At 44.8% G+C, this 17441-nt stretch overlaps 1 protein-coding gene across 7 annotated transcripts in view; it reads left to right on the top strand.

Moving 5' to 3' along the window:
• RTEL1 (regulator of telomere elongation helicase 1) overlaps positions 1-17441 on the top strand; it is a 1752068-nt gene that overhangs the window by 1182932 nt on the left and 551695 nt on the right. For all 7 annotated transcript variants that reach the window (XM_069650890.1, XM_069650893.1, XM_069650896.1 and 4 more), the window contains 2 exons: positions 13073-13150; positions 13422-13568. In XM_069650890.1, the coding sequence (XP_069506991.1) occupies positions 13073-13150; positions 13422-13568 (225 nt within the window). The remainder of the gene's footprint in view (positions 1-13072; positions 13151-13421; positions 13569-17441) is intronic.

Here is a 17441-nt window from a genome sequence, read left to right as displayed (position 1 = left end):
TGAGATCCAGGGATGGCGCTGGCCAACAGTTGGGGTTGGTATGGGAGGGGGGGGAGGGAGTTGGGGAGTTTGAAGTGGTAGCGGTTGGGGAACGAGCATGCACCCACGCGCCTCTGCGTGCAATCCAAGATGAGCACTCTCGGGCTGGAAATAATCGAAGGAGGGACGGGAGGAGAGACCGAAGGGGGGATGGGTGACCTTAGAATGATAACCTGGAACGTCAGGGGGCTTAACACCTATCTGAAGAGAAATAAAGTGATGATGTACTTGAGAAGGTAAATAATAGACATAGCCCTGGTGCAAGAGACCCACCTCACGAAGGAGAAACAGGAGGTAATTAAAAAAAGTAGAAGGGCACTACCGTCGGTGCCACATACTCAGCATATGCCAGGGGGGTGATCATATGGGTCGCACCACAGGTGCCTCTTCAGATACTACAGACTGAGGTGGAGCCAGATGGGAGGATGGTGGCGCTCCGGGGGCTCTTGGAGAATAGGGAAATAAGCATAATAAATACATATGCCCCCAATCAAGATACTGTGACTTACTATAAAACGGTATATAGAAAGATCAGCCCCCTCGCGAGCAAGACGTTCATATGGGTGGGTGGGGGGTACTTTAACTGTACACTAGACCCTACATTAGATAGATCGGACACAAAGTTTGATAAACGTACACCCGCAGTGAGAGCACTACGGGCCCTACTGAGGTACTTCGGGCTCAAAGACATATGGAGGCAGCAGCACCCGACAGCAAGACACTATTCCCACTAGGCGGCCCCACATAACATAATTTGTATACAAGGTTGGATTATATGTTCACCACCCGGGGAATAGCTAGGGAGGTGGTGGGCTCAGAATACAAAGCCAGTATACTGTCGGACCATTCCCCTATGGTTCTGGATGGAGGTATCAGCCCCCAAGAGCCAGAATTCCAACATGGAGACTCAGAGCCGAGGCTCTGAGAGATGCCACATTCCGAGAGGACCTACGGGAAGAGATAATAAGCTACTTTGAAAATAACACGGGGAGCGTGGAATCGGAGGGGACCCTGTGGGAGGCCTTCAAGGTGGTAATTAGGGGGGCGGCCATTTCCAAATCTAAAGGGCTTCAGAGCGATATAGAGCAGGAGCTGCAGGATATTGAAAAGAGGTTGGAAGTAATAATGGGAAAAGAGGGGACCTCGCAGGAACAGGCGAAAGGGGTGAGCCAGCTGCAATTGGCGGGCGGGGAGCTATAGGAAAGGCTCAGCAACCTGAATTACAAGAAATATGTCCAACGGCAACATACTGGAGGGGACAAACCAGGGAGGCTGCTAGCATGGCTATATAAAAATGAGGAACCAAGGCCTGCAATTAGAGAGATAGTGGGAGAGGCGGGACAGGTTTAGAATACCCAAGAAACGGTGAACGAGAGATTCCTCGTATTTTATAAACACCTCTATGCAGATGTGGGGGAGGACATGGAAAGGGAAACGCAAGAGGTCCTGGAAGACATAGGATTGCCCAAACTAAGCGCAGAAGATAGAACCTAGAAGCCCCAGTTACGCTGGAGGAACTAGAGGCAGTGGTGATGCATCTACCCACGTGCAAAGCCCCAGGCACGGACGGGCTCCCCAGCGAGTTTTATAAAACATACAGACAAGAGATCCTTCCTCTGTTACTGGCCATGCTGAACTAGGCATACGAGAAAGGGAGACTGCCGGAATCTCTGAGAAAGGCGGTAATCATTCCCCTCCTTAAGCCAGGCAAGTCCAGCATGGACTGTGGGTCGTACAGACCATTGTCCATGCTGAACCAAGACAGTAAGATCCTTACGGCAGTACTCGCAAATAGACATAAGCCGATGATAAATAAACTAATACACCCAGACCAAACGGTGTATGTCCTGGGTAGGAGCATATCCAATAATCATAGGAGGCTCCACCACATCATAGAGCAGACAGAGGGTGACCATACGAAATAGCAGTAGTTTCACTGGATGCAGTCAAGGCATTTGACTCGGTCCGATGGCCATGGTTGATGGCAACTTTAAAGGGATTCGGCATAGGACCTGGGTACCTGCGGTGGGCGAAAATGTTGTACAATTCCCCCACAGTCAGAGTAAAAACAGGAAAGATCATATCTGAGAGTTGGCAATTAAGTAGAGGCACAAGGCAGGGCTGTCCATGGTCGCCGATGCTGTTTATATTTGCACTCGAGCCACTAGCAATCTACCCCAGACAACAGTATACCGAGATAGGGGTGCGCACCAAAGGGGGACCGCACCTAATATCACTATATGCAGACGATATGCTCATATACCTGCAAAACCCGTAGGAGAACCTGCAGTACATCCTAGAAGTGATGGAACGCTATGCGGCCCTCTTCGGGATTATGGTCAACCCCAGAAAATCAAGTATGTTTCCCCTGGGCAGATAAAAAGCACCACACAGACAAACCTGCCCACTCTGCAGATAGCTTGGTAGACTGAAACAGATACCTGGGGATCAATATTTAGCATACGGCAGCGGCGGAGCACAAATACAACACAGAGAAAGCAGTAGAGGGCGTAAAAAATAGCATGGAAATTTGGGCTAAACTCCCCCAGGCTATGGTAGGGAGGGCAGCCCTGCTGAAAATGGTTGTCCTGCCCAGGCTACTGCATTTTTTCACAAACATCCCATACATGGCGCCCAGGCGCTTCTTTACTAAACTGCACAGCCTGTGCAGGGGTTTCTTGTGGCATAACACAAGAAACAGAGTGGCCCTGTAGAAACTACAGAATGCATATGACAGAGGGGGGATAAATTTACCACATTTCGAGATATACCACCTGGCGGCGCAACTACAATACGTAGCCAGGTGGCTGGCGGAGGACGAGACGGCAGAATCCAGGCTGCTGAAGGAGGAGAGTGCCCCGTACTACTTACGAGAACTAATATGGCTACCCAAACCAGAGATGCGGGGGGAAACCGAGATTGTTGACACTAGGCTGGGAGGTCTGGCACAAGGCGTGCCGGACCATGGGAGGCCCGGCCCCGTGCTCCCCGCAGGTGCCACTGGTGTGGCGCTATGCGGAGCAGATGACCAACTAAGAAAAACGATCCGGAAATACTGGGAGCCAGTGGGCCTAGCCACCCTGGGGGATATCTGGCAGGAGGGGGAGGCCATGGATTTCCAAACAATAGTGGACGGAACCGGGGTACAGCTAGGATATCACATATAACAGAATACTCAAAAGAATGAAAGAAACATGGTCTGAAATAGCGCTAGCTGAGCAACCGGATACGGCTATCGAAACAATGTATGACATCTCGGAGGGAGGGCATGAGATATCTAGGATATACAAATTAGTTATGTCAAGAGTGGGAAAAGAGCGGCTCGAACTAAGGCGGGACTGGAAGAAGGAGGTGGGAGAAGCCATGCAAAATGGGCAATGGGAGAGGGCTCAAAGATACCACAAGAAGGTGTCCAGAAATGCCAGCTTACAACAAATTCAACTGTATGTCACCCACAGAGCATATGACCCCCCCAAAATGATAGCCAAATTTGGAAACGTAGAAGCACAAAAATGCCCAAAGTGTGGAGAGGAGAAAGCCGGGATGATCTACATGTTCTGGGTGTGCCCGGAAGTCGGGAAGTTTTGGAGGGAAATTACACACAAGTTGTCCGAAAAGGGGATCAAATTAGACGTAGAATCCATATGGGCATGCATGCTGGGGGGATTCACCAGGCCATGTAACTTGAGACATGTATGTATACTTAAAGACCTAGCATACATCCTGGGTAAGAGGAGAATCGCCATGAGCTGGAAAGCCGCTCACAGACCTAGATTGGAGAGGTGATGGGAGGACCTCCTTAAGTGGGCAGACGCGGAGACAATAGCATGGCATGAGGCGGCTAGCAGAGGGGAGGGAGAAGAAGTGGGACCACTGATGGAATGGAGACAAATGATAGCCTCGCTACACAGGTGCACTCAGTGACACCAGTGACGAGGACCTGCCCGAGAACTAGGGGGAGAACTGATCCTGAGTAATTGAAGCCGGAGATACAAGGGGGGAGTGCTCGAGTTTAAGGGGAAGGGAGGGGGGAAGACATTATGGAGAGAAACATGTAATGTATACTGTGATACACACGCAACTGTAAATGTCGGGAGTGTGAGTTATGTGTTGTTTGTTGAAAAATCAATAAAACCATTAAAAAAAGAATACAAAAGAACCAGTGACCATGGACTATTGGAAGTGGAACTCCGCTGGAAAGCCAAGGACTCAAGCCAACAAACTATGTGCCCATGTGAACTGTCGTGGGACACTAACAGACTTGGAATTAAAGCCTCAGCTATCCCAAAACTCACGCAACATCTGGAAGATATCATCAAAACTTCTGAAAAATCAATGGAATATAGACGACTGTTGAAGGAATATGAAATCAAGAGACACTCGACCAATTCTGTGACAGTGGTGAGAAAACATACCTATAATGAAGATCTGGTTAAAAGACGAAGAGAACTGCGTCCTGAGTTAAGTTGGTTATCTCGAAGAAACTTTAATACCGAGGCAAGAAAAAAACAATGTAAACAAAGGTACAAGAATTGGCTAAAATCCTCTAAGATCTGGAGAGCACAGGCTGACGCAGAACAAATGCTTGCCGCAATAAGTACTGCCAATACAAGATCGCTTTGGGAAATCATAAATAAGGGCAATGACTTCCAGATTGCGCTAACTACCAGCCAGGTCTCAAAGGAAGACTGGGTGAAGCATTTCACAGCATTATTTAGAGCAGGCAAAAATACCAAACTTCCCACGAAAAAGATCACAGCATCACCATGGATGATTGAGATCGATAGAGACGACATCCTATTTCGAATTAAACACCTGAGCTCTTCCAGAGCAGCTGGCCCTGACAGCATTTCAAACCATATGCTGAAACAAAATGTGGAAGCATGGGCGGATTTCATTCTGCCTTTTGTTTCAACAGATCCTGAAAACTAAAACTATCCCGCAATCATGGAAGGAAGCCCTGATGGTCCCAATCTTTAAGAAAGGCGATCGGACCAACCCGAGAAACTACAGGTCTATTGCCCTTTTAGACTCAATAGGTAAAATATTCACCTCAATCCTACTACGAGACTTGACAAAATTGGCTAATAAGGCATACATTCTGGACAAGCGCCATCGTTTCTAACTGGAGTGGGTACTTCGCTGAACCTTTTTATACTAAATCTCCTAAAATTGCGAGCCCTCGAAACAAAAGAAAATATCAACCAGGATTTTTGGACCTCGAACAAGCCTTTGATACATTTAGCAGAGATCAACTATGGACCAAACTTGAATAATGGCAATGCCTTGTGGATCTCTTGGAAGCAATAAAAACACTTTACTCTGGTACATCAATTAAAATAATTGTCTCAAAAGGAGGGGATACAACGGATTAAATCCTGATGTCCAAGGGCATCAAACAGGGCGCTTGCTCCTTTTCTGTTTATACTGTATCTGGCAGTACCAAGAAAAAATCTGAACCTTTCCACCAAAACTCGAAGGGACAGAACTCACTTGGATTCTCTATGCGGATGACATCATTTTCATGGACTAAAGGGCAATCGGACTTCAGTGCCGAATTGCGAAATTCAAAAAGTATCTTGATAGAAATAGTATGAAAATCAATGCCGACAAGTCGATGATCCTGGTTATGCAATCTGCCCTAGGGTCAAGGAAGAAAGGAAACACTTTCACGTGGACAATTGAACAACAGGAGCTTAAAGTAGTGGATACGATAACGTACCTCAGAGTTAAAATTAACAAAAACATCAATGAACGGGCTCAAACCAATTTCATCAGAGAACGACTTGAAAAACTAACAAATCAAGGAAGAGCCCTACATCGGAGATACAGCACCTATTCTGTGTTGCCGATTATCTCCTTTTATAAACAAAGGGTCGTACCCATTTTGACCCATGTCGCTGAGACCTGCCTAAATCTCTCCTGGACAGAATGGGGGAAGCTGGAAACCTATTTCTGGTGGAAAATACTACGACTACCAAATTGCCTAAAAATTGAAACAATCAGACATGAGTTAAGATTACAATCGTTGGCCTCGATAGTACTATGGAAAACAATGTCACTCTATCGCAAATGTGTATTGCACCCACCACCTATCCCATTTGCGATATTGGCAAATCCAGGAAACAACAAGCCAGAGAAACTCCTATGTAAGTGGAGAAAGAAATGTAAATACATACTACAACAAAATAATATCCTAACAGAAACTCTCAAAGACAACCCAGAAAAGATCAAGAAACTGCTTTGCGAGGAGGACTGGATTGATACGGACCTTTATAAGGCACAAAATATCTATTGTTATAATATCATTTTGGAAAAGAAACAACTAAATCATACCCCTTCGTATCTTACAATATTTCCGTCAACCCAATATAGGGGCCTACTGATGCGATGCAGAATCAATTTAATGCCGCCAAGAGAAGTGCGGTACCTTAGGAAAAAACTCGCCTCTCAAGAGGCAGGTTGCCGCTTCTTTAGAAAACCGGAAATCCTAGAAACTATGAGGCATCTGACACTTTCCTGCCCGAGATTCCAAAAAATAAGGAACATTTACTTGAAGAGCACTTCAGTGCCATTGGATGCAATAGTCGAGGAAGAATGGTGGGAGCGTCTAATGACGGTTGATAAACTTGGGAAGACAGTGAGTGCCCTAAAATTGGTGGAACAGATTTGCTTGGCACTTTTGGAGACGAATGAGCAACCATCTGAAAAAGTGAAGAACGAGGAAGACTGTTAAAGTGGCCGTATAGGACCGAAGTGTTGGGGAAACTGGAATTTCTATATGTTAAAGAATTGTGTATTAGACCGATTAACGGTGGTGTCACCATTAGGCCAGTGCTCTATTGGGTGAGACTGTGGACAACCCCTGAGCTGGTTTGGTCATGTCAAAAAATATCTGCGGCAGTTGAACATGGATGATTTATGGCATAATCCCCTGGCTATCACCAAGAGTGATGTGGAAAAATTCAAGAGAGCTTCACAGGGGGCTATTGAGGTTGAATTGGTCAATGCTTGCAGCGTTCTGGCAATGGGTAATATATATTTGGCCAATAAGTGGTCCTTGGGATTTGAAAAATAACTAGACTTTATTAGCCCACCTCTCGCGCACACCCTATACATGAACTTCAGGTTAGGCCAGCTGAACCTGGCACATCGTACATCGTACCAGGAAGTGGGATATTGCTGGAAATGATTTATGCCTGATGTGCGGCTTGGCTAGGGAATCCTTGGACAACTTTCTGTTCTTTTCTCATGACTATTGTGTGGCTAGGAGTAAGTACCTGAAGACAATTTGTAATACACACGATATACGTCGAAGGAGCGATGCACACTCATTGTTCAGGTATTGTAAAGACAGCAACACAGTATACATTGTGGCAAATTACATCCACCAGGCATGGCACACAAGAGTGAGAATATTGAAAATGGGAAGGAACTAGAAAATAATCCCATATTGGTAGTAATAGTATGACTAATACCCATAGGAACGCAATGTTTTTTTGGTGGCAAATGTACATGCACTTTGTCTTGTTTGCACTTCACTTTAATTGTTGCTGCTAAAAACCTGATTGTATGGCTCAACTCACTGTACCATCTTGATGCTGCGATTTCTAAATTATGTACCCTAACAACTATGGAGTGTCATCAATCTTTTCTAATTGTGATTTTATATGTTTCTGGCAAATGATGAACTGTCGAATAAAAGCTATATGATGATACGTTTCTTAAAGAGACATATTGTGCCTGCTGATCTTATTGATGTTGGGAGAGCATTCCAGGCTAGAGGAGCCTGTATGTCAAAGATGGTCCTGCAAACCTGACAAACTTGTACCTTGGTTGGACCAGTTTAAAGTTAACCTGAGAACGCAATAGGCATCCGGGTTGGTTCACCTTCATGCATTCCTTCAGTTACTTAGGGCGGTATCTGCCGAACATTTATAAGACAAGGTCACAATCTTGTGTGTAATCCTATGCCTTATTGGAAGCCTTATTGGAAGCCAGTGCAGAGCCCTTCTGGCGTCAGATACATGGTCCCATCTTGATAGGCCGTGATTGGCGTGAACTGCACTGTTTTGGGAGATCTGTAGAGTGTGCAGATTGGCTTGCTACGTGCCTTCCAGAAGACTATTGCAATAGTCGGCCTCGAGTTTACCAAGGCGACTGCCAGAAGAGAACAGTTGCTGGCTGAGATGAAAGGTCATCTGTAGTTAATACGTTTTGTAGAAACTGCTCTTCTGAACACCTGTGAACAACTGCTCGCATCTCTGGACTACAACTCTCCAGCTGTCTTTATCGATCTCTCCTCTGCATTTGACACAGTTAACCATTCCATCCTCGTACAAAGGCTCTGCGATACACTTGGTATCTCGGAACGGGCACTGGATTGGCTGTCCTCTTTCCTCACCACTCTTCCCAAGTCATCCTGGGCCCATTCTCCTGTCCTAATTCCATCTCCACCTGTGGTGTCCCCCAGGGCTCTATGCTCTCCCGCTGGCTCTTTTAACATCTACCTTGCTCTCCTTGCACACCTCATCTCCTCTTTCTCCTCCAACTTCCAGTTTTACACAGACAACACACAGCTCTTCTTCAGACTCCCTGCTGACCCACTTGCACCCTCCATAATCCCTGACTGCCTATCTGCCATCCATTCCTGGTGTGCCTTCAATGATCTCTGACTCAATGCTTGTAAAACTGAGATCCTTCCCTTTGGGACCCCTGCTTCCTCCTCCTTCCTCGCACTCTGGCCTTGCTCCTTGTGCTCTTCCCCTGCACATTCAATGAAGCCAGAAACCTTGGAGTCATCTTAGACTACTGTCTCCTTCCTCCCTCACACTCAGAACATTGCCTTGAAGTCCAACTATCAGCTCTTCCTTCTCAAAGGAATTCTAACTTTTCTCACCTTACCTCAGAGGCTCAATGTGACTCAAGCCCTGGTTCTCTCTATACTCGACTACTGTAACAGCCTCCTCCTGAATCTTCCTTCTCCCACTATGCGACCCCTCCAGCTTATCCAGAATAGGGCAGCAAGACTTATCCTTGGCCTTAAGCCCAAGGACTGCATCTCCCCTGCATTAAAAAGTCTTCACTGGCTCCCGTTTGCTGCACAGATTAAATTCAAATCCCTCTGCATCATCCACAAGGCTGTCTGTGCCCAGGGACCACACTGTCTTCAACTTTATCTCACTGAATACTCTCCCTCTAGACCACTTCACTCCTATGACACCAACTTGTTTTGTGTAAAGCATTTTGCTAAACAGAGGGCTGGGGGTCGCTCACTTTCCTCTGCAGGCTCCCTCCTTTGGAATACCCTCCCCTTGAGCAGGATCTTCTCAAATTCCGGAAGCTCCTTAAGACTTTCCTCTTTTCCTCCTCCTCCTCTCCTCTGCTAATCCCCACAGTTGCTGAATCTGTGTCCTTGGCTCTTGTACATCTTTGTTTCCTTGACCTCCCACACCAATTCTTCCCAGCTCCTGTCTATCCACAGCACTTTGCATCTGCACACTCTCTGCTCTGGAGGGTCGCACTTGCACCTCCTGTAGCCTAGGCCGTGTAGCACTCAACATTCATAGCACTTCGTCTGTGGCTCACCCACGAACTCCGACTCCCCAGCACTTACCCCCTCTTCCCTCTTCCTTTTCTGCACTTACACGTTCTGAATACACACAAGGCATAGTAGGTTCGTCCTCTCCCTTTTTTCTCTGTTCTTAAATATTGTGTTGTAATGTATTTCCCACCTTCGCTCCCTCCCTGCCCTGTAGGGGCTTTGAAACAGTATTTTCTTATTGTATAAGCGCCTAACAAGCAAACAGTAAATAAATAAATAAGTAATGTAGCCACAAGAGGACTGTGTTTGCATGACATGGGATTTCATGGTAAGTTCATCAGCTAAGAATACACTGTGTTTTCACGCTCTTGGCCACATTGATGGGACAGCCGGCAATGCTGAAGTTGCCATATGCAGGCTTGAGTTTTTTCAGCCCAGACCTGCGACGACGATTATGAGCTCTGTTTTGTCTCTGTTAAGGGCTAGAGAGTTGCCAGCCATCCAGATCTGGACTGCATATTACACTTTATTGATGGCCCGAGTCCTGTGCGTAGTCACCAGTAAGCTTTAGGACGACCTGGGTATCTTCGGCATAGCTGGTATAACGGACACCGAGGTGGTCCAGGAGACTGAGCAGAGGCATGATGTATATATTGAAAAGTGTAGGAGAAATGCACGAACCCTGCGGATAGCTGCCGGTCTGCGCAGTGGGGATGGAGCTTGAATCACCGACTGCCACACTGGCAGTGTGTGGCCCAAGAAAATATGGAATCCATTGAGCCGCCAGGTGCGAACAGTGTGCCATCTGGAAAAGGGAGTGAGGTCACTCTATGCCCAGTGATACGCCCTTGTAGGTCTCTGATGGTCTGTAGGTGACCAACAATTTTGGAGGAAAATTAATTGTGGATGGCCTGACACCAATTTGAATCTTTATTAATGATCGGTTTATCCTTGATTTCAATCAGTATTTTAAAGCGTCTGCTTGACCTAGAACCTGCATTCGAGATCCTTGTGCTAAAATAGGTTGATTTACATTCTACAATGGCTGTTTTAAAGTCTTTCACTGCCTGCTTATAGAGGCTGAGGGATTGTGGACATGGATTCTTGCTCCATTCCCTTTCAGCTGATCTTTTAGTGCGTCTGGCTAAGATGATGTCATTGTACCAGGTGTTCTTATCAATCTCAGTTTTAATCTTTTTCGCTTTTACCGGGGCAAGAGTTTCTATGACTTCGCTGATCGTGGCAGTAAAATGTGTCACATGGTCGGACGAAGTGGTGAAACTGTCAATATGCTTTAACCTGGCCACGAGCAATGAAACAAATTTGACAGGTATGATTTTTTTTTTATATAGTTCCTTGGGTGGTTACACTGGTAACTGAGCATGTATGTTGACTATGTAATGATCGGACCACAGGCATGGGATAACTTCAACATCATAGAGGTGAAGGGAATGTGTTAATACCCAATCCAGTGTATGTCTCCCAATGTGCATGTGTAAACTTTGACCCATTGTGTATATCCGATGGTTTGCAGGGCATTGATTAAGGATAAGTCTTGCCCATTGAGTGGGTCTTCGGCCCAGAGATTCAGACCTCCAAGTATAATCAGAGGGGTCTTTGCCCTGGTAATATGATTGAGGAGTTCCAGGAATTGTTCCTCGAAGGAGGCATATCTCCTGGAGGTGTGTAAATGACCAAAACACTCTGGGTGATGTTAGCATTGAGTTTTAATTTTGCAAGAAGTGTTTCACAGCCGTTGGGGCTAGGGTGAGAGACCAAATGGCAGTGTAACTGTTTTTTAAACATGAGAGCCATTCCTCTGCCTTTTTATTCTGCACGATCTGCCCATAAAATGAGGTATTCGGGTAGAAGAGAGGATGTAGCTTCAATAGGCATGGACTCATTGAGCCATGTTTCAGTTATAGCCAGCATATCTGCGGCAATCTCAGCCAGATAGTTGGCAATTTCCATTCCTTGTTTAGTTACAGAACGAGTATTCAAAAGGGAAATCGACAACGGGGACCCTGGAAGGGTAGGATTGTCTTGCGTGTCGGCACCCGAGGACGTATGTAGTGACGCCAAGTGTGCGCTGGGTGCAGGGATTGGTGCTTTAAGGTTTATTTTAGGGACATCCGTGACAATACATTGGGTGAGCGATGGTGAATCCATAATAGTGGGGGCAGTATCCGCCTTGTCCCAAGTGCAGGATAGCTCCAAGCAAGACCTCGTGAAGGTGGCCTCAGACAAGGTCGACAGGTGAGAGCGGTTCTCGTTGTCACAAGCGAGCGTGAGGGCAGGTGGATCAACAAGCTGGTGTGAGGAAGTTTGTGTGGCAGTTAAGGAAACATGAGACCAAGGGGGAGTAGAGCATTCCTGGGGTGTTGAGATAGCGCTGTAGGATGCTGTCCTTTCTTGCCTGATGAGCAGTATTGTGACCCGGAATAGAGGTCAGATTAGTCTGCATACCTTGTATGAACTCGGAGATTGCAGACATGGCAAAGAGGGAGTAGAGGACGCTTAGGGCACCCTAGTGGATGTACTTTGAAGAGGGTAGCAGCTTACAATGCAAACCGTCGATTACCGGTCTCACAAACGTACCAGCGCTAACGCGCCGCTGAAGCTGTTTTGAGGCTTTCCCGATAAATATAGTTCGATAGAACTACAATGGGCACAGGCGGCACTGGGCGCGTCAAGGAACATGCAGTGCTTTAGTAACTAAAATACAGAAGTCGGCACTGCTGGCTAATCTGGATGGAATGTGAGAAAGAAAGCAGAAATAACTCAGCGCGAAAATCCCGATTCGTATGAAAAGCAAAATAGCAGTGCTTACTGCTTGGATGGAACACAGTGCATAGAAAAAAAAAAGTCAAGCTAAACACTTGCAATAGATTGCATCAGAAGTTGCATCTAGATCGCATTTGCAACATCAAAGAAAAGACACACCTAAGATGCACACATACCGTCGATAGATCTCTATACAGCCAGGTGCAGTTCCTGAGCACTTTGTTTGCCAATACAGAGAGGCTCACAAACATATGATTTATCTGACTCCAGAAACATTTCAGGGGGAGAAGCCCTTATACCTACCTTCTTTTCATTTTGGTTTCCTCCATCTGACTCTGCTTTATGTTTCCTGGTGAGGCCTAAATTCGTACATATTGATGCCTAGATCTATGACTCCACAATGTACTATCCTAAAAGATATCAAAGATGGCTACAGATGCGTGTCTTTCTGTGACATTGAGTTCTTGAAGTTAGTGATCAGCTACAAAGGTAGCTTTTGTTTGGTATGAAGTACGACGACACAGAAATAATAGTGAAAAGCTAGAACAAATTTCAAGATCAAATACGATCTCCTTCATTGAGTAGACTGAAAAATTTGAAATCTGGATGTATCTGCTAATCCTTCTATGCTGACAGACTGTTCTCATGTACACCTTTTTGTGCCATAGTTATTGGGGCATGGTAAATGATCTCTCTCTTTTAAAGGTCATGGATGCGTATTACACACAAGTCATCCACCCTAAAACCAACGGAGCCATGTTCCTTGCAGTGTGTCGCGGAAAGGTAATCTCTTTCATCTGTTCTCTGTATGGTAAAGTCTCTCCTCTCCCTCCATTTTGTAGTCTCTCACTCATAAACCCATTCTACAAATTAATATCCAAGATATCCCTTCACATGCATCTTCCATGACAGATCTATTCATATTCTCTGTTTGTCCTTTCTCCTCAAACAGTCGTCTGCTGATTGGCTTTTCGCTTACTCTGTCTCAACATTCTGCATGCCTCTCTCTGTTCTGTGCAACTTGATCGTAATGGGCTGCACCTTCTCTTTGTAGGCCAGTGAGGGCCTTGACTTCGCAGATATGAATGGGCGAGGCGTCATAATCACTGGACTTCCCTTTCCACCACGCATGGACCCCCGTGTGGTTCTGAAGATGCAGTTTCTGGATGAGATGAGGAGTAAACAAGCAGCTCGTGGTCAGGTTGGTATCAAACAAATCCTTTGCAGTATAATAAACGATGTGGAGTGCTTTAAATAGTTCCATTTGCCAAATCATAGCTAACTCATAATGCAGATTGCAGTGTGAAAAGTTCATGTTACGTATGCAGACCTATTGTACTAATGAGGCACCATTTTATCTAGGTCATTGACTGGATGATGATAATGCCCTTTTTGGGAAGGCCTTCTGGCGACTACCCTGGGTATCTTGAGATGTGTACTGCATGCTGCGGCATGACTCATCAAAGGTGACTGCAAATTCGACCACATCACCCCAACCCTCATTAAACTGTACTAGCTCCCACTGCAAGTCTGTATCTTTTTGAAATCCTAAGGCATCATCTACAAAGCTGTCACCCTGAAGTCCTCAAGCTACCTTACTGAGCGTCTAGGTAGGCCTACAATCCACCAAAAGTATAGACATGTGCAGACTTGAATTCCGCTGGTGCAGGAAGGAAAAAACAGAAGACAGCCCTTCGCTATCTATGCCCCAAGACTCTGGATCCTCCTATCCATCAACATCTTACTTAGCCCATTCGCGTGTACAATTCAGGAAGGAGCTCAAGACCCTCCTCTTTATGGAAAGACTCTTCCCTAACACCTAGGTCCTTACAATGTCCACTCTGCTCCATGTCTGAGACTGGGTGGTCTGATCCCCACTGTTTCCTCCCCTGGTTACTTGTAGATCCCTTGCTGACAATTTCCCTGCCTCCCCTTTTGTTAGATCCACACTCCCTTGTTTCTCTGCTCCCTAACCTTGTTCTTCCCCCTATGATTGTAAAGTCCTCCTTTGCTTCCCAAGGCTAGGTCCGTGCTCAATAAATACCCTATACAGTGTGCGGTATAAATCAACATAACAACATAATATAATTATACAAATAATAATTGATGTATAAGACACTTTCTATTTTTATTTTTATTTTGAAATGCTATGGTTTATTTCATAAACCTTTAATTTGTACTTATGAAAATTAAACGTACATGATTTCCATCATGTCCATACAAACAAAGTTAATACAAACAGTCTGTCTAATTCTACCGAAGACCATATCCTGTTTGGGGTGTCGCTCTGCGTCTTCTCCATGATTCAGTCCTCCATCGGTTGCCTCCTAGGGTAGATTCAGTTGGCGTCATGCCTTTTGTGGTTCTTTGATGATGTAATTCCAAAATTGAATTATGGTAAAGACTAGCTTTCTGTTATTGCCCAAGAGTATTTGTGCCCATCGCTCGGCTGGGTCTAGTTGTGTTTTAGGAAAGGTGTACATATCCTTAAATAGATTTCTCTTTTCAGTAGGTGCTGGGCATATCATTATTATGTGGTGTGGAGTTTCTGTTTTACAAAAACGGCAATACTCTTGATCTTTAGGTATCAGCTTCTTTTTGCCAAGATTTCTCGAGTAGGCAGAATATTAAGGCGTAGTCTCATGAACGAATCTCGTATGTGCCCCACTGGGAACATCTCTAGATAGTTTGGAAGATCGTTAAGAGATCTTGTCTCTAATTCACAAGGAAGGTCTTGTGAATATTGGGATTTAAGTTGCATCGTTAAAATCCAGTCTTTAAGAGCACGTTTTATTTTTGCTTTTTGTGGTCGTTCTGTGAGCATTTCTATTGATATCATGGCATCAATTTGTTTACATTCGATGACATTTTTCCATGTAACCAGTGCTTTGTCGTTACTTGTAGTGGGTTTACCTCGAAATATTTTCAATGCCGGGGTGTGGTGATCGCTGAGAATTTTCCGATATAGATCAAGCTGTTTCCAAGTGATAATGGATTCTAGAGACTGGATTGCAAGTTCAAAACGTATGCGAGGCATTGGGAAAGATGTTGGAAGGGATAGGGCCTTTCTCCAAAATATCCCTTCGACTTGTTGCTATACTGTATGATCAATGTTGATCATTGTTCCGCCACCATACATGAGGAGTGCTGCTACTTTCTGCCTGTAAAAAGTTATCAGAAGTTTAACGGAACATTTTCCAAATTTATGATGTCAGAAACATCCTTGGCAGGCAAGGGAAAAAGCGCCTTTGATTTCAAAAGTTGCACCCAATCTTTCTCAACTGATGACTGGTTGAACCATACTCCAAGGTATTTTATTGTTTTCACTTGCAGGAGTTTATGGTTCTGTAAATAAAAGTGTGGAGTGTTCCATTTACCCATGATTTTACAGGTCAGTGTCATAACTTTGGTTTTTTTGAGCATTCATTTTTAGCTGGTGGATCGCCATATATTTTTCGAGTTTAGTGAGCGCAATCTGGAGGCCTCTGTGTTTTTGCCAGTAGAACGATGTCGTCTGCGTACATCATGCAGGATAAAGTAGTTGCATTCAGTTTCGGGGGTTCATCAAAGGTGTGTAGATATTGTCCTCAAAATCTGCACTGTAGAGGCTAAATAGTGTGGCCACAAGAGGGCAGCCCTGTTTCAGGCCATGCCAGGTTTTAATAGAGTCCGTTAAGGTACCTTCTTTCGACATTCTGATTCTTATGGTAGTGTTTGAGTACAGCAGTTTTATGGGTTCTAATAAATCCTGGGGCCAATCCCCATAGAGCTAACTTGTCCCATAATATGTTTGTATTGACCATATTGAATGGCAGTTGTAGATCGGTGAAGGCGGCATAGACATGTGTTTTGTTCTTTATTGTCTCTTGTTTCATTATGTTAAGCAGTAGACGGTTGATATTGTTTCCAATACATTTGACCAAACCGAGTTGTCTGACAGCATTTCTTTTCTCTCTCACTGCCCAAATATTCAGTTTTTCTAATATCAGTGTAGCAAAAATCTTCCATAGTGGATCAAGCAAGGCAATTGGACGGTAATTACAAGGGTTTTTCATTGAGCCTTGCTTGAAGATGGGGGATCAAAATTGCTAGCTGCCAGGATCTGGGAATAGGCAATTAGCTTGAAGATTTTGCCACATATTTTCATCTAAATCTTTGGGTTGCATTTGATGATATCATTTGATAACCCATCAGGTGCTGGGGCTCTGGATGTATTCAGTCTGAATTGCTCTAATGATGTCATCTCTATCCCATGATATTGTCCACTTTGTTTTCTGCTCTATGTGTTGCATTTGATCCCGATTCAGTCTTTAAGTTTCTGAAATGCTCAGTCCAAGCAGCCTCTGGTACGTCTGAGATAATCATAGATTGGCGAGGGGCTTGAGAATTTAACAGATTCCATAGATCTTTAGTGTTATGATTTTTAAGAGATTTCAGCATCTTGTCTGCATCGTATTGCTGTAACATCATTTGCATGTTTCTCCTCCAGTTTTTGTGGCGTTGTTTCTCCAGACTCATCATCCAATATTTGCCAGAGAGATTCTGTTGTTTTATTTGTTTTAGGATCCTCTGCAATTCTTTCTTTTTTTCTGCAACTTGTGGATTGTAAGCATGCATATAAGATATGGGTACCGTTTTCATCGATTCCGGTGTTTGTCTGAAAGGACAGAGCATCCACTCATAGTTTATCTTCTCTGGGGCTTCGAGCGTTGACTCCGTGAAGATTGCTGGCAAATTCTCCAGTTGCCGTTGTTTTATTTTAAGCCTAGTCATCCCAGTATTGAGTTCCATGAGTGGAAGGGTGATTTTATCATTCTGTATACTTTCATTACTACATTACTGTATGATGATGTAGTGGTCACTATTAGGCGATTTGGTATTTTCAGCCTTGCAAATGTTATCATTGATACTCTTTGAGGTGTATATATAGTCAATTATAGCAGAAGAGGTACCACAGGCCCATGTGGGGACCGGGTAACCTGTTTTCTTGTCTACAATGTCAGACCGGTGCAGATTTCTGATAGTTATTTCTTTATTCCAGCTCCAAACTCGATGGGGGAATTTAGCTTCTTCG

Source organism: Ambystoma mexicanum, chromosome 3p (assembly GCF_040938575.1).
Source record: "Ambystoma mexicanum isolate Mex_15411 chromosome 3p, UKY_AmexF1_1, whole genome shotgun sequence".
NCBI lineage: Eukaryota > Metazoa > Chordata > Amphibia > Caudata > Ambystomatidae > Ambystoma > Ambystoma mexicanum.
Note: the sequence above shows the minus strand (reverse complement) of the source record. Positions and strands in the feature narration are given on the sequence as shown.